The sequence below is a fragment of the Somniosus microcephalus genome, chromosome 13 (genome assembly GCF_052327205.1).
Source record: "Somniosus microcephalus isolate GS21.2 chromosome 13, FLI_Smic_1.0, whole genome shotgun sequence".
Classification (NCBI taxonomy): Eukaryota; Metazoa; Chordata; class Chondrichthyes; order Squaliformes; family Somniosidae; genus Somniosus; species Somniosus microcephalus.
The window spans coordinates 157,592,315-157,609,515 of NC_140999.1; the positions used below are offsets into that span (position 1 = coordinate 157,592,315).

The 17,201-nt window shown below is 41.0% G+C and overlaps 1 protein-coding gene across 3 annotated transcripts in view; it reads left to right on the forward strand.

The window, feature by feature from the left end:
* Positions 1–17,201, forward strand: part of LOC147108701 (uridine-cytidine kinase-like 1) — a 378,363-nt gene that overhangs the window by 312,228 nt on the left and 48,934 nt on the right. For all 3 annotated transcript variants that reach the window (XM_086005435.1, XM_086005437.1, XM_086005436.1), the window contains 3 exons: positions 514–585; positions 8,726–8,915; positions 15,116–15,177. In XM_086005435.1, coding sequence (XP_085861561.1) covers positions 514–585; positions 8,726–8,915; positions 15,116–15,177 — 324 coding nt within the window. The remainder of the gene's footprint in view (positions 1–513; positions 586–8,725; positions 8,916–15,115; positions 15,178–17,201) is intronic.

Here is a 17,201-nt window from a genome sequence, read left to right on the forward strand (position 1 = left end):
GATAAAATAAGAGAGGAATGAATTTCAGACAAAAAAAGTTAAGCATTTGCGTATTAGTATCACCGGTGTAATTCTAAGAGCCATAGATTTGTGACACCCACTGTGGAATTGGTGAAGGACAACCTGATTAATGGCAGTTGTTTTTTCCACAGTGAGCTAGGGTGAATCAAACGCTCAGCCTGACGTTGTGCACCCTCTGATCATTGGGTAGACAGAATCATTGGCAGACACCCTGTTATCCGGAGAATGATGTGTAATTTGGGCGTGGAGGGCAGGCCTAAGGAAAGAGGAGAAAGTCCTATTCAAGTGGAATTTTATGTTTATAGATAACTTTATTAGCTCAAGGTGAAAGATCTGATTGTTCTAATCAAAACAGACCATTTAGGGCTGGTCATTAAGTGACTCTGAGCATGTGCTGTATCTCCAACATCGACCATGCCAGTAACATTATTAAATAATGGCTTGTTTCTTTGTTGCTACAAACTGATTCATAGTCTGTATTTTATGCCTCAGAAAACATTATATGGAGCCAGTGTGATCATTTTTGAAGGCATCATGGCTTTTGCTGATAAAGAATTGTTGAAGGTAAGTGTCATTAGACTTTGTGTTTTTGGTGGGGAAATGCAACTCATCCCGGTTTCCGGTGTGAAATGGGCGGTGTGACCCCAACGTGCTCCCAAAGACGTTGGCCTGAGGCCCAATGCAAATTGGTCCTTGGGCTCCGTTAGAATGAAGCTTGCGAGCTGCAGATGCCAGTCAGGTGTCCCAATACATCTCGCTGGTCGGGGCCTTAGGAATTTTGAGCTAACTCCAATGTCTGGGAGCGTGCCCAGGAGGGAAGGGAGGTGGAAGTGGAGGGGGACAGGCATGCAGGGGCCAAGAGTGGCTCACAGTATTTTTGTGGAGCCTGGAGGAGTACTTCACAGAAATGTAAATTTAAAATTTTCATCCTTGTGTTCAAATCCCTCCGTGGCCTCGTCCCTCCCTACCTCTGTGACCTTCTCCAGCCCTACAACCCTCCGAGATCTCTGTGCTCCTCCAATTCTGGCCTCTTGAGCATCCCTGAATGTCTATAAACTGTACTTGTGATTTTTTAAAAATTGTAACATGGTCGTTCTCAATATAAATAATGCTTTTATCTGTCTTGCCTCTATAAGCTTCTTTAAAAGTGACTATGTGCAGACAGCATGTGACTGTATACCAAACTGGAAAGGATATCAGCTCCAGTATCAGTTAGGTTGAAATCCTACAAGCTAGAATTTATACATCAGCCAGAAAAATATGTAGCTGTTTTGACTCTGGACAAGTGCAGAATTCGGCGACTTCTCCCAGCGTGGCGAGTCGCTCGGTGGGAGTACAGAACGGAGAAACAGACATGAAGGTCTGTGCACCTGAAATTAGCAAGAAAATCAGCACTGCCCATGAATCTGGCAGGTTGATCTCCATGCCTGGTTAAGAACATAAGAACTAAGAGCAGGAGTAGGCCATTTGTCCCTTCAAGCCTGTTCCGCTGTTCAATAAGATCATGGCTGATCTTGTACCTCAACTCCACCTTCCCACACTATCCCCATATCTACCTGGTCAAACCCAGTAAGAATTTACATGTTTCAATGAGATCACCTCTCATTCTTCTAAATTCTAGGCAATATAGGGCTAGTCTCCTCAATATCTCCTTGTAGGACAATCCCCCCATCCTAGGAATCAGTCTGGTAAACCTTTGTTGCACTCCCTCTAAGACAAGTATATTCTTCCTTAGGTTAGGAGACCAAAACTGTACACAGTATTCTAGGTGTGGTATCACCAAGGCCCTATATAATTGTAGTAAGGTTTCTTTACTCTTATACTCCAATCCTTTTGTAATAAAGGCCAACATACCATTTGCTTTCCTAATTGCTTGCTGTACCTGCATGTTAACTTTCAGTGATTCGTGTACAAGGACACCCAGGTCCCTCTGAATACCAACATTTCCCAATCTCTCACCATTTAAAAATATTCTGCTTTTCTATTTTTCCTACCAAAGTAGAGAACTTTGCATTTCTCCACATTATATTCCATCTAACGTGTTCTTGCCCACTCACTGAACCTGTCTATATCCCTTTGCAGCCTCTTTGCATCCTCCTCACAACTTACTTTCCCACCTAGCTTTGTATCATCAGTAAGCTTGGATACATTACACTCAGTCCCCTCATCTAAGTCATTGATATAGATTGTAAATAGCTGAGGCCCAAGCACTGATTCCATGTGGTACCCCACTAGTTACAGCCTGCCAACCTGAAAAATGACTTGTTTATTCCTACTTTGTTTCCTGTCCATTAACCAATCCTCAATCCATGCTAATATGTTACCCCCAATCCCATGAGCCCTAATTTTGGGTAATAACCTTTTGTGTGGCACGTTATCAAATGCCTTCTGAAAATCGAAATACACTACATCAACAGAAAATGTTGGAAATACTCAGCAGTTAATGTTTCAGGTCGATGTCCCTTCGTCAGAACTGGAAAAAGTTGGAGAAGTAACAGATTTTTAAGCAAGTGTGGAGCAGGGAAAGGGAGGAGGGGAGGAAAGAACAAAGGGAAGGTCTGTGATAGGGTGGAAGGCAGGAGAGATTAAAAGACAAAAGGGATGATGGTGCAAGGCAAAAGGAGATGATAATGGGACAAGTTAAGAAACAAAAGATGACTATAGATGAGGTGTAAATGGCAATGGCAGAATCATCAACAGCTGCCATATGAGAGAGAAAAGAAAACATAGGGGCCGAGGTTATAGTCTGAAATAGTTGAACTCGATATTGAGTCCAGAAGGCTGTAAAGTGCCTAATTGAAAGATGAGGTGCTGTTCCTCAAGCTTACGTTGAGCTTTGTTGGAACAGTGTAAGAGGCCAAGGACGGAGAGATCAAAGTGGGAGTGGAGCGGAGAATTAAAGTGACAGGCTCGGGGTCACGCTTACGGATGCTGAGTATTTCCAGCATTTTTTGTTGTTGTTTCAGATTTCCAGCATCTGCAGTATTTTGCTATTACATTACATCAGTGTTCCCTCTAATTTTGTTTTTGTGCGTGGTCCCTTTAAATTTGCTGCAGCGGCCACGCAGAACCTCGCGATTGATGCGTGGCCGCGCACCTTAGGAGGAACATTACACTACACCCACTAATTCCCCTTATACACCCTGATTGTTACAACCTCTAACAACTCGAACAAATTTGTCAAACACGATTTCCCTTTCATCAATCCGTGTTGACTCTGCCCAATCATATTGATTTTTGAAGTGCCCTGTTACTACTTCCCTAATAATAGATTCTAGCATTTTCCATATGACTGATGTCAGGCTAACTGGTCTATACAGGAAACTTTCGATTTACCGGCACCTAAATAAACGGAAATCTCGGTTAACCGGCAAAATTCAGGAGTAGGTTCAGGTAAGTTTTACTTCATATTGTAATTGCCTTCCTCGATCTGTTGCTGTGCAAGGGTGTGGCTGCAGCTGTTGCTAAGCTACAGAGATGCTTGGAACTTGTGGCCATTGTTCTGAACCTGTTGCTAAGCAACAGGGTTTGTTGCTTTATACGGAGCTCTCATCTCTCCGTATCTTTTACTATAGCTTTCGGTTATCTGGAATTTTTGATGAACCGGTACCACGTCGGTCCCGTTGGTGCCAGATAAAAAAAAGTTTTCTGTAGTTCCCTGTTTTCTCTCTCCCTCCTTTCTTGTATAGCGGGGTTACATTTGCTACCTTCCAATCCACAGGAACCATTCTAGAATTTAGGGAATTCTGGAAGATCGAAATCAATGCATCTACTATCTCTGTAGCCACCTCTTTTAAAACCCTAGGATGTAGGCCATCAGGTCCAGGGGATTTGTCGACTTTAGTTCCTGATTCTCTGATCCATGCTATCATTTCCTCTGATTTAAAGCTAAAACATCAGCTCAGCTCATCATTGGAATTGTCTGTGTTGGAACTAAACAGGAAATTGAATAAACACAAGCACAATTTTTTAATATACTACCAAGTATAGTATTCAGACCATGCGGGGTTAGAGAGCAGAGGGAATAATTGGATCAATACAGTGGGGGGAGGAAGGAGGGAAGAGGCAGATGGGAGAGTGAGGGGGTGAGAGATGGGGAGGGAGAAAGGGAGGCAGCGATGAGGGGAGAGGAAGAGGTGGAGCAGAGAGAGGCAAAAGTTGGTAACAGAGAGAGAAGAGGGGGAAGAGAAGGGTGAAGGGTAGATGGAGCTTGGGGAGAATGGGTACAGAGAGAGGGATGGATGAAGAGTGACGGGGAAGGGAAAAGAGGGAGACAGGGAGAAGAAGGCGCCTGGAGGAGAACGGGGTGATGAGAGGGATCAGGGAGAGGGTGGGTGGAACTGGAATAGGGGCGCAAAGGCAGGGAAACTACTTCAGCAAATAAATGTAGCAAAGGGCCAAAGAACATCGACTTACACCTTCCATTGTCTACTTGTATTCACCAGTACTACTCTCAAGTACCTTTGCGACTTGTTGAGCCAGAAATTCTCAGCGGTTGTGGGGGTGAAGGGATTTTAGAGCCAGCAATGACTTACTTAAGAATGCAACATTAATGCACATTACAAATTAATTACGAATTGTCCATTAGATATAGGGAAATAACTGTGCTACAGAGCTGCCCAGTGGTTTCTGTGTGGAAATATATGCTGATTCGCAAGGTCAGTCAATATTCCACAGCAGGTACTATTTTGCGATCTAACGTTTTTAGTGATTTTTAACATTGTAAAGGCCAGTCACAACACCACCTACAAACATAATAGGTATTGCAGGTAAATGTGGAACACTGTTAAAATGGGAAATTCCATAAGGATCAGTTGACCTAAGGGTTTTCGAGATTGAATGTGTTCACCCATCTACCTATTTAATATATAATAGAGATTTTATATTCTTTATACACATATATAAACTGGTGCGTGGCCTGTTATAAAATGGTATTGTGCCTGTTGTGCCAAGATCAGCGCCCTCTGTTTCTGACTCCACTGTGAATCAAACAGACAGTAGCATCATAGAAATTACAGCAGGGAAGCAAACCATTTGGCCCATCACACCTGTACTGGTTCTAGATCTTCAACTGGAGCTGTCTACTGTCATCCTATTGCTCTGCCCTTGTCCTGTACTCTTCTCAAATACTTAACTAATTCCCTTTCAATTATGTTATAGTCTCTGCCTCGGAAGCCATTTGTGGTAAAATATTCCACATTCTAATAACCATTCATATTGATCAATTTTTTCTAACTCCCGAGGTCATTCTCTTTTGTGTAATAATCCTCCGTCTATGCCACCTTGTTAATGATTTTCCACCCAGTGGTAACAATCAGTATTCAAAACCTTTTGTAATTTGAAAATCTCTATTGAATCCCATTTATCCTCTTTTGAAGTGTTTATTCTACTAGTGCTGGATTCTTTGAAAAAACAAAGTGTGTTTCTCTCTTGAATGCAACAGTCTAAGGTAGTAGCATCACAGCATAGAATTTAAAATGTCTTGGGCATTTTAAAGCATTGTTGCGTCGGAGGTGGCAAGATGTTAAGCGCTAGTGAATAAATGTAGCGAGAACACTTGGTTTGGAACACCTGTAATCATACATTCTAATCAGGAAGCCGTTCCTTTAATAGCTTATTACATCTAATATATTTCATTTTGAATATTTGATTCAATACGCATTTTATTATTTGAGTGCCAAAATAATTCTACTATTCAATTGACACAATCTTGATTGCCCAAAGAATAAATTATCCAACAACCTGGAACTTTAGCTGGTGACCTCTTAATAGATGTAATTCAACATCTCTCCATCTGAATTTAGTTTTCTTATTCAAAATCTCCTGATGGTTCATGGGTGGCATGACCTGCATGTGTGATCCTGATTCCGGCACATCAGTGAGACCCAAGTTCAACATTTGGTCTGTGCCATATAAGCTGATCACAGTGCAGGGCACTACAATTAATCTCAATACCCTGGTCTGGAGGGGAAAACTGTGTTTCTGTATGTAATTAATCCTGATAAATTGACATGTTCCACTGGGATATTCTTAGCTAAAATGGCAACTCTGCTAATATTTGAATGTAACCCACTAAATGGTTAGTACAGTCCAGAAGAAACAGTATCTATACCACCATGCTCTTGGGAATCTGGGAATTATTCAAATTTAGTTTTATTTAGCTTATTGTCCACGTGTGCTAGCGAAGGCTAGAGCAGATTGTTCATTATGCACACTTAGATGAAGCATCAACCTATTATTAGTCTGCAGTTGACTAGTTTTACTGCTTTAATGTCCAAATGGCCTGATTTTGCAATGTAATGGCACAGGTATGTACAGTTGATAACTAGGTGCTAAAGTTGTAACATTTAGTCCACATAGTTGTAAACAATAGTGATAACTTGATTGAGGCATTAACTCCAGATTAGTTGATAATTTGTTAACAAATTTAGTTTAGTTGCTAAACTAGTTGATATGTGTCAGAGGACCAGACAAATGATCATTTCATTTTTGGTGACCAGGCTAGTTAACAATTTGGACAACATTTTTAGGTCAGTTTTTTGCTGGTGAGTTTTTTTTTATACCCTTCAAACCAAAGGAATTGTGTTCATGAATCCCTGTGTTAGGGAATGGAGGACATTTTCTATTCTGACTGCTCAGTGTCGGCATCAAATGGTTGTATCAGGAGCCATAGGCTAGGGTTGGTGTCGCAAATACGCTCCCTGTCAATTATAACACAACTCATTGTATGGGGGTGATTTTGTCAATGGGAGCTTTTTGAGGTGGAACTCCCACTTGTCCAGCAAACTTAGCAGGCCAATTAAGGGAAAGTCTGTGGCAGAAAACGTCAACGTATGACGTTTCATCTGTCAAACATTTTTGACAGGTGAATTGTCATCATTTGACAGCTCTGTGAAGCTGTCAAACACGGACATTCTCTGTAGTTTGATGAGGTCTTGAATTCAAGACCTCATCAAACTTCTTTCTTTTGCAGAAATGAGATGATTGCTGCATTGGAAAATGCAACGGCCATCTGTCATCTCTGCCGCGGAGGTCCGAGACTCTCCGCATACCCACCGATTGAAGCCTGCAGGAAGAAACAAAGGTAAGTACACTTTTACTAACACGTTGCACTTACCTCAGATACTCACTTCTCCACACTTGCACCTGTCACTTACCTTCACAGCACACTTTTGCACCCCGACCTCCGCAGACCCAGTACTTGCCTTGCTGAGCTGGCGGGTTTCGGCGCCTTCGGGAAGCCCGCACTTGTGAGGGCAAAAAGGGGATAATCCTATTTTCTGCCTATTAACTACCTGTTAACAGGCAGTTAATAGGCTTTAATCCCTTCCCGCCTCCAAGGAGACGGGACCCGGCGCGGGACAGCTACCCGCCTCCTGGCAAGATTGCACGGAGGTGGGTTGGGCACCCGCCCCCAAATTCTGCCATTTTCCCGGCAGTCCCGACTCTATACCCGCCTCCCAGGGCTGGCAAGATCGCGCCCTATATTTCGACCACCCTCTGAAGAAAACCATGGCTTTTTCTCCATTTTCAAAATCACCCATTTTAAAGCCTCTCTGAGTGAAATTGCAAATTTACTACCATCATATGGACAGTTTTCTGCAGGCAGTTTAATGCTTTAAGCTTATACCCCTTATGCGCTGGGTTGGCACAACCCAAACTCATTTCATGTCGTATCATTCCAGCCAACAAAGAGACTTTCATACCAGCTAGTTAGGGCTAGATTGGAGCCTGTGGCCTGGAGGTGAAAAGTTAGTGTGACAACCCCCCATGATTAGAGCCCTCCAAAAGCAGCAAGGAAAAGAGGATCAATTTTTTAAAATTACGTAATGACTGAAAATTGCTATCTTATGTGTATGTACTTTTTTGTGACTTCAATAAAAAAAAATTTTAAAAGGTAATGGGCAAACCAAAAGAAAGTTGCTGCAAAGTCATAAATCTTAAAATAAAACTGCTGTAACCTGCCTTATTTCATATAAAATACATCTGATGAAATGATTTTACACGGATCCTGAATCACAGAAGTACATTTACATCACCAAACCTAGCCTATGACTCCTAACACAATCCAGCAGTTCACTTGCTGCAAACCCTTTATTAAGAAGGTAATATGAAACCTGAAATGTGTCTTATTTAAGGGAAGACCTGTAACTGTGTTCCAATGTTCAAATGCCCTGTGATAAGAGTCTTTAGAATCTGAGTTCTATTCATACATTTCCAAAACTGCTGTTTACTACGAATGCAACCATAATCTAATTGGTGTAAAAGGAAAACATTATTTATTAAATTGAGCATTCAGGTTTTGTGTTGTGTAAGGTGCTGATATAACTGATTACCTTCATATTTGCCCCTCCCCACTCTTGTGTTCAAAGCATATGAGATGTTTGGAAATGTTTTGCAATCTCACTGTAATTTAGAACAAACCAAAAGTAAGACGCTAGTAATGGCAATTAAATAAGCAAAATAATGACGTAACCTGTGCTGATAGGAAAATAACCACACAGGAATAATAATTTTTATATATTTAAACTCCAAAAAATAAATACCATCATTTGTTTTGTCCACAATTCTCAGGCTTGTATTTCTTGTACAGTCACATTTCATTTTGTGTTCAAGGAGAATTAAAAAAAAAAAATGAATGATCACTTTTGTGCTTACAAAATGAGAGTGGCAGTTTGCTCAAAATGTCGCCTTGTGTTTGCAGCTATTGGACATGAAGATTTTTGTCGACACAGATTCTGATATTCGATTAGTACGACGCCTACGTAGAGATATTGCAGAGCGGGGGCGTGATATTGAAGGAGTCATCAAGCAGTACAACAAATTTGTCAAGCCGTCCTTTGAGCAGTACATTGAGCCAACAATGCGCCTGGCTGACATAGTGGTTCCACGAGGTAAAACTCAACCGATACACCATTTTTAATTTGTTATGTGAAGTTCTGTTATGTTAGTGAAAACTGCCATGATAAAAGTTTTTCAAAAGATATAAAATAATTGAACATTTATTCAGCTAAAAACAATCAAAAGTTGCATTAGCTTTATTTGAATGACATTAACAATGCTGGCTTGTGTATTGACCATATTAACCTCTGCCATTAAAAATGAAGGCTGGAATTTTGCCGGTGTTCAAGGGGTGCATTTGGAGGTGGGACATCTGGCAAAATCGCAAAGATTGACAGCGGGTCGGAAACCCGCTGTCAACCCGCCTCCAATCAGTCTTCCCAAGTGTCAGGTCCCCGATTTGCACATGGACCCGACACCTAGCGGCGGGAAGTGGATTATAGGCACTTAACTGCTTGTTAACAGGTTGTTAACAGGCAGTTAACAGGCTTTTTGCAATTTTGACCAGTCTACTGTGAGCTTCCCGACGTCCGGGCACCATGCCAGGTAAGTGTGGCGTGCTGTGGGTATACTGTAATGTTTCTGCATTAATGACAGCTGTAGAAGTGGTGTGAAGGATCCAATGGTACACTGGTGAGTTTCAGAGGTAAGAAAATGTCGGGAAAATCATATTTAATGCATTTACACTTTTCTTTAGGTGACAAGTTTTGGCTTGTGTGTGTAGTCCCACCTCATTGGGAGAACCTCTCTCACCAGTGACAGATCACTTCTGTAACCTCACCTGTAGCTGCCATCTGTTCTAGCCTAAGGAGGGAGTCACTGGAGAGCCTGGGTGCAAGGGCTCACCTTTGTACAGTGATTGTCAGTGTTTGCAGCACCTCAATGTTGTCAAACACTGAAATATCAGCTGGCAAAAAAAAATTGTGCATGGCCCCTTTAAGAAAACCAGCAGATGACGCGTCATCAACTGACGTCATCTGACACCGCCTTCCTCTTAATTGGTCAGCAAGCCCGCAGGGCGGGCTTAACAAGGCCAATTGACACAAAATCGCGTCTGTGCGTCTGATGTCGTTGGGGGCGTGACTGGAACCCGGAAGGCAGCTGTCCTGCCCCCAAGCCGCATCGATATGTTTGACGTTCTCTGGCCCATTCAGGCCTAGATTTTACTATCAGCATTATTTTACAACCAGTTTTAACTGACTTCAAATAAATGAATTAACGTTGGTGTTAAAATAACTGATTGGAAAATCTAGGCTTGATGGGCAAAGGGTGGGATGTCTACCCTGCAGACCAAAGATATGTCGGCACTGGTGGAAGAATCTCAGAATTTCAGTTTGGGAATCCTGAATTATATGTTGTCCGTGAAAAGCCACAAATCATTATGGCTGGGAATTTCCTTGGAGCTGCTCCCACTTTGCTGAGAGTGCAGCAAAAACCATGTTTACTTAGAACATAAGAACATAAGAAATAGGAGAAGGAGTAGGCCATACGGCCCCTCGAGCCTGCTCCGCCATTCAATAAGATCATGGCTGATCTGTTGTCTGTTACAACAGAACCTAACAATTAGTTTAATTTCAATGAGTTATTGGAATTTTATGTATTGACACCAGCTCATAAGTTATGAAGAAAAACAAATATTCTCTTTTTTTGTTAAGACCAATTGTCCATTTCATGTAAATGAGGTCACTGACAGTTCACAGGGGTTAGGGGCCGTGAACAACACTCCTGATTGCTGATGCCAAGACAGGCTCAACTTCAATATCAAAGAAATTCTTGGCATATTATAACATTTTGATAATACCCCCACCCCCAACACACTGTTGGAATGTATCATTGTTATCAATCCAAGAGACACACAGAACAACGAGTTACATTTCTGTAATGCTGTTATACACAGAGCGATGTCTCAGATCACTTTACCAGGTGATGGATACTGAGCAGGAAGGAGAAAGGGGTTAGATGGGCCAAAATCATGGTCAAAGAGAAGGGTATTTAGGAAGCTTTGAAGGCAGGGAGAGGTGACAAGGCAGAGATGCTGAGGGAGGGGCATAATATCGGAAGAAGTGGCCACTGATGGTGGTGCAGAGGGAGTGGGGACCAAGAAGTAGGCTGGTGTTGGAGGAGCGGAGGGTGCACGCAGGAACATAAGGATGCAAGAGATAAAGGGTGTGGAAAGAGATGAGATCATTGAGGAATTTGAAGGTGAGGGCACAAACATTAAAGATAGTTCACTAGAATGCAGCAAGCCAGTAGACCTTCATGGAACACTTGCCTTGATAAGAATATTACCATAGTGAGCCAATAATACTGCAGAAGCAAGTCCCTGTAACTCTTCAGAAATTGTGCATTACAAATATCAACAGTAATGTTTAATCCACTTTGTTGTCATTACTAACTCTTCTCGTTAAATAACTGTCCTTCTGGTGAAGGATGAATATCTTAAGAGCAAAGTTCAAAAAAATAACGAGGAAATATTTTCTGAAAGTCTTAACAAGTAAAACTATGTAGAATAGTTTTATTTCTCCTGCACTTTTGAATTGAAACCTTTAAAGCCTGGCTAGGCCCAAAAGGAAGAGTGTACTCTCTTTTAAAACCAATTTCACTTGCGAGCATAATGAGTGCCAAACTGGAAATACCCGAGAAAGGCTACATTTGAGGAATATTCTGACTCCTTTGTGTGAAAGCCCGTCAAAACCAAAAGCAACTGGTTCAGTGTCAAATTGTAAATACTGAACCTAACTTCAGCTGATCTCAAATGGACTCTTTCGGCATTTGGTATAATTGACTCTTTTGGCATTTGGTATAGTTATTTTTAATTGGTTTTTTGAATGCCAAACTAGTTGGAGTATAGGGCAAATTCAGCAATCCTGTGTTCCCAGTGGGGGAACCTTGCCACATGGGAGTGCAGGTCACTCATAGGGCTAAACAATCCTCCAGCCAGCATTCCTGTCATGTTCTGATATCCCTGTGGGAATGCAGAATTGTTGAATGAACCATTTAATTCACTTTGAGTGTGCATTGTACAACACTCTCTTTAGGATTCATCCACTTTTTATATAACTTTGATTAATAAGGAAGCTGTCAACCACCTGTGATATCAGAAATTTCTAGCCAAGAACATGTTAGAGGGGGATTTCATCTGATACTTTAGGGATAGAGCAAAAGATTTATTATAGATCTGAGATCTTGTTATATCAAGTAAAGAACTTTAATTATTTCTCTCACTGTTGCTGTGTTATTGAATGTTTCTATTTTAAAAACAGGACAGTGACGACACAGAGAAAGTACAATATTCAGATTGAATTCACATTAGCTCACATCAGTTATTAAATGGATTGAATTTGGTAAAAACCTGGGAAACGGGGTCAGAATAAATAAAGCCATTAATTAATATAAATTGTGATGAAATATTCCATTCATCACTCATCAGTATTCCTCTGCCTGTGACTGTGATTGGTTTCAGTTTCATTTCCATTGTATTGTACTGTGTGTAGGGCTCCGCCCATACCTGGCTCCTATGTAAGCTGGCCCAGCCTGCAGCACATCCAGTACGGCAGACCTCTGGATGGAAGATACATTCTCCTCTGTGTGTTACCTTCTAAGTCAATAAAAGCCTTGTTTTGTTTCGCTAACATCGAGTCTCGGATTTATTGAGGCACATCATAAATAATGTATCTTTGGTCTCCAGTGATGTTATTTAGTCAATATTGTTTTGGAGTGTTCTTCTGCATCTGTTTTGTTCAATACATTTTGAGTTATACCTAATAGGTAATGCCAATACTATGTGAGCCCCAGCCATTTGCCACTGTTGGGAATGCCTTTTCAATATTTACATATTTAGAGTAAGTGTTGTCATTGAGTGTATTATGAGGCTTAAGTTTGTGTGAATATCTCTGAACCCCTTCACTATGTAGCACACTTCAATGGACAGTTGTATAAGTTGGTTATGTGGTTGTTGAATTTTCCATTGGAGGAGTTTGTTAGCCTGTGATCTAAAGGGACAAAGTGGAGCTAAAACTTTCCGAACAGTGCAGCCTTAAAAAAGGTTAGACAGATTGAAATTGAGAATGTGTTGCATTGTTTTAATGTGACTGTAAACAATGTTGCTAATTATTAGTGTTCTACTGATTTGAGACATGTTTCACAATATAATTAAATTTAGCATTCCTGGGCTCCCAATGGGGAGCATTGCTCAATGGAATTGCAAGCTGGAGATTCAACGTTACAATGTTGTAGACCAATATCAACTGCTGTTGAGTGACGGGAAGTGCAGGGTTGCTGAATTCAGCCTTTTATGTGATATGATTTGTGCCTTTGACCCTAAAATACATTACAGAGGCTACTGTGTACTTAACGTAGGTTATATGTTACAGTCCAGCATTTTCTTCTAATTTTGTAACATTATGGAGCCTGTTGTCCTCCTATGAACAAAAACTGATAGTAGTGTTATCATTAAAGGGGAAGGTAAGTGCTGGGGAGGAGGAGGAGGTTGTACTTTTAGTAAAGGTATAAATTATTCCATCCATCTGGATAAGGTTTAAAAAAATCAATTATAAAGGTTTACACCTGACAGATTTTCAATGGTTTCTCTGGCTTCATGGAGATCGATCATTTTGTGTTTCCAAATGCATCAGCTGAGTGCTTGCTGCAGTAAGTTATGGGTTTTATTAGTGAGCATTTTTGTAAGGGAAAATACAGATTGATTCCCTTTCGAGTGCTGGATGCCAGTATCCAATCTGGAAGACTTCAGAACCAACAGTAATGAAGTTCCCAATTTGGATGTAACCTGATTGACATCCAGGATCAGAAAGGAGCCTGGTCCGCATTGCTGCCTGTGAAGCTGTTTGCTGACAAGGACCCATAGCTGACCCCAGCCCCTTGTCTAGAGGCCCCAAATCACTGGCCTCCAAGGAATGAGGTAATTAACCTTATGTTAGAAATATATCCCATCAGGTTTGGACTCTTTGTAAGCTCATTTCAATCTTTTCACAAGTCTTTAAATACTTTATATTGTCTATTTGTTCCATAAACTTCTAATTGCTTTTTAAAAAATTGGCAAAAAATATTTCCATTGAAATGATTAGGGAACTAACAGTAGAAGAAAACAAATTTACCATTAATTGCTGTGCGCTACCACATTTTTCAGTGTGAATTAAGTAGGCTAGTAGCTTGGATTACAGCCAGGACCCTCCCTATCCCACCTGATACAAAAAGTGCCCATTTTTAATTCCTATTGTTACTCTTTTCTCCATCAGCACCCACATAATACAGGATAGTCATCATGACAAATACCGAGGACTATATGTTGTTAGGGCTGCTGTTGTGAAATTGAGTCATAAACAGCAGCCTTTTTTATTTCTAAGTATAATAATATTACATTAATAATATATAGCAATAACACATTTAAAATTATGTTTGTCACTTGTGGAATGAAGTCACACTATGTACTACTAACATACAAACTTTAAAGACATTTCTATGAAATTCCTTTGATATTTTAAGACATTATTTTAAACATGTTTTAAACATACCTTTGTTAAAATGCTGAGCAGAGTCGTCGTCGTACGTGTCTTCACACTGTTCCCTTTGGGGAACTGTATGAAGTGGTGGAAGGATTTCTGGCCGCGATTAACACTCCTTCCGTGACCGTAACCATCTTCGTACCAGCCATTAGGGTGGTTAGTCCTATGGCGGGAGGGTTTTACGGGCTCCCACAACCCATACAAGGGGGAGGGGGGGGGGGGGGGGGGGGGGGCCACCCACGGACACAAGTATCCTGCTGGATGTCAACCCAGAATTTAGAGCCGGAGCTCCGACTCCACTTGCCGGGACTGTCTGGAGCGGGGTTCGAAACCCTACACCTTCTGGCCCAGAGGCGGGGATGCTACCGCTACGCCAAAGGCCCACTCCGCTGAGCAGAGTAACTTCATACAAACGCATTAAGGGGGCAGTATGCTAATATCATAGTGAGATTTTACCCCTTTAGGTTCACCTTACCTTTCATGTGAAAACTTTCTCAGATGTGCCAACACCTGAAGTAAATGCACCCACATAATACAGGACTTATATTTAATAAAGTAAATGCATGTTGCTTGCTGGCTAACTAGATGCCAACTTGTGGCTTTGAACATCCCAAACTGCGGCTGTATAGAGGATGTAATTTCTATTGAAAGGCAGTCTGGGGGAGGTGGCAACGGTTTTTTGCTGTCCATGTCATTCCATTCAATGTTTTATCCATTGTCTTTGTTTTAAGGAGGTGGGAACATGGTTGCCATTGATCTAATAGTTCAACATGTCCACAGTCAGCTGGAGGAGGTAAGCAAAGCTCTTTAATATGATCGCTCCTAAAGGTCAGAGGAAACGCATGGCACGTTCTCTCTTAAAACTACGTGAAATTGTATAGCAGGTTTATTGTAGATATGTTGACAGCTGTAAAGTGAATCTGCTTATACAGTGCAATCTTGGGTCCATTTTTACTGGAGATCATTGCACAGAATCATTTCACATATGAATAAGATTTCTGATTTTTCTTAAGGGCCGTAGTGAGAGGATTTTTGACAATGTAATCAGCAACTAAAATAACAGAGTGTGAAGCTGAGAGGATTTGCTTACTGAAGCATTTCCTTTGACTGCACCTAAATCCTTAACCCTTTCACTGTCATGCTCTGTTTGAGCAAAAGAAGATATTTCTGCTTTGACACATCTATTTTCTTTTCCTTGTGTAAATTTAAGCTGGTCCAAGTGCAGCCTGAAGTACACTTTACTCCACCTTCAAAACATTTTGTTTAGATGTACGTTTTGATTAGTGTTCTCCTGGATAAAGGACCCAGGGCTAGTGTATATGCTGACCCTGTTTAATGAAGTGACAGCATTGTCTAACTTGTGCAGTAGAAGTGATCTGTGACTAATTTTAATTATTCACTGTACTGTCCCATTTATAGTTTCGCTTTGTGATTGATTTTTAAATTTAGTTTTATAATTAGTCTATTATCGCAGACTGTTGACTGATCTAAAAAAGTCATTTATTTCCAAGATAACTGTTCCTTGAAAACAATACATGAAGCCAGAAATCTGACCATCTAATGTTGGCCTGGAACAGACAATAATTATGCAGCCAACTCCTGAGGCTACAATTGGCATTACTAGACAAATACCCCCAAAACGCCCATGTTTTAATTATACCCCTTCTACTAGACATTTGTTGCTCGTGGATATTTTTGTGAAGATATCACAGGCTGTTCTTTACTGGAGACCTTCAAAAACAAGCCAAGCAGACCAAATCCATGACCTCTGGTTGCAGTACTTGAGATGAATGCATTCCACCATAATTGGACCTTGTGGGCCGAAATTCCTTTGGAGTTCGGCTGGTCTTCTGGTGGGAGACTAGTGGAACACCCCCCTAACAGAAAACAGTAAAGACCCGGAGGCAGTCACTGAAATTTTCAGCTGCCATATGCAAGTTGATACTGGAGATGTACCCATAGTGGCATTTGCATCCAATCTTTCCCATGTTCATGAGGTGTCCCCCTGCTGCCCTGGTGGGTTCAGTGCTGGAGGGCAGCAGCGGACATGATCCCAATATAACCACTTGGAATGTGACCCACAGATTTTTGTCTCCCATTTCTGTTTTGTAGGGACTACCAGCTGCTGACATTGTGTTATTTAATTTTTGGAGACTGACACCTCATTAAAGGGACACTGTCTTCAAGGAAACTATTTGGCGAGTTTTGTTTTGTTTGGGGATGGAAAAGAGCCAGAAGCCTTGCAGATCAGCTTTGACCCATTAATGTCAGGTGTAAAAGGATAACGTTGTATTTTGACACAATTTACTTGTGTGAGTTGCAAACAAGCAAAAAAAAACTGTCCAAAAATTCTTCATGAAAACTGTACCCTTTCAAAAAATGTTTCTCCTTGCATCATTGCACCGTACCATTTAAAGATTCACGCACCAGTCCATGATAACTAAACAAGAGACCACAGGATGTGACAGACTCCTTGAACCTTTTCTGATAAAATGCTACAATAAAGAGACTTTACTGAACATTTAGTAACTAAGTAGTATTCTACAAAAAGAAAGAAAGTCCAACTGAAAGGAACAAAAAATGAGAAACTGTCGTAGTCTGTAATGATTACTTGTGCAGTCAAAGTAAACCAGACTGTTATCAACTGTGGTTCATGTCCCTGGTGGGATCCTGCATCATCCAGTTGCTAAAGAGCACTTGATTTCCAGAAACTGGACTGTGTGCTTCCCCTATGGGGAATCATATCATGTTTACATCTTCTGGTTCAGTTCAGATGACAGCTGATTTACTGTTAAAATGCCTAAAAGTTCAGCACTT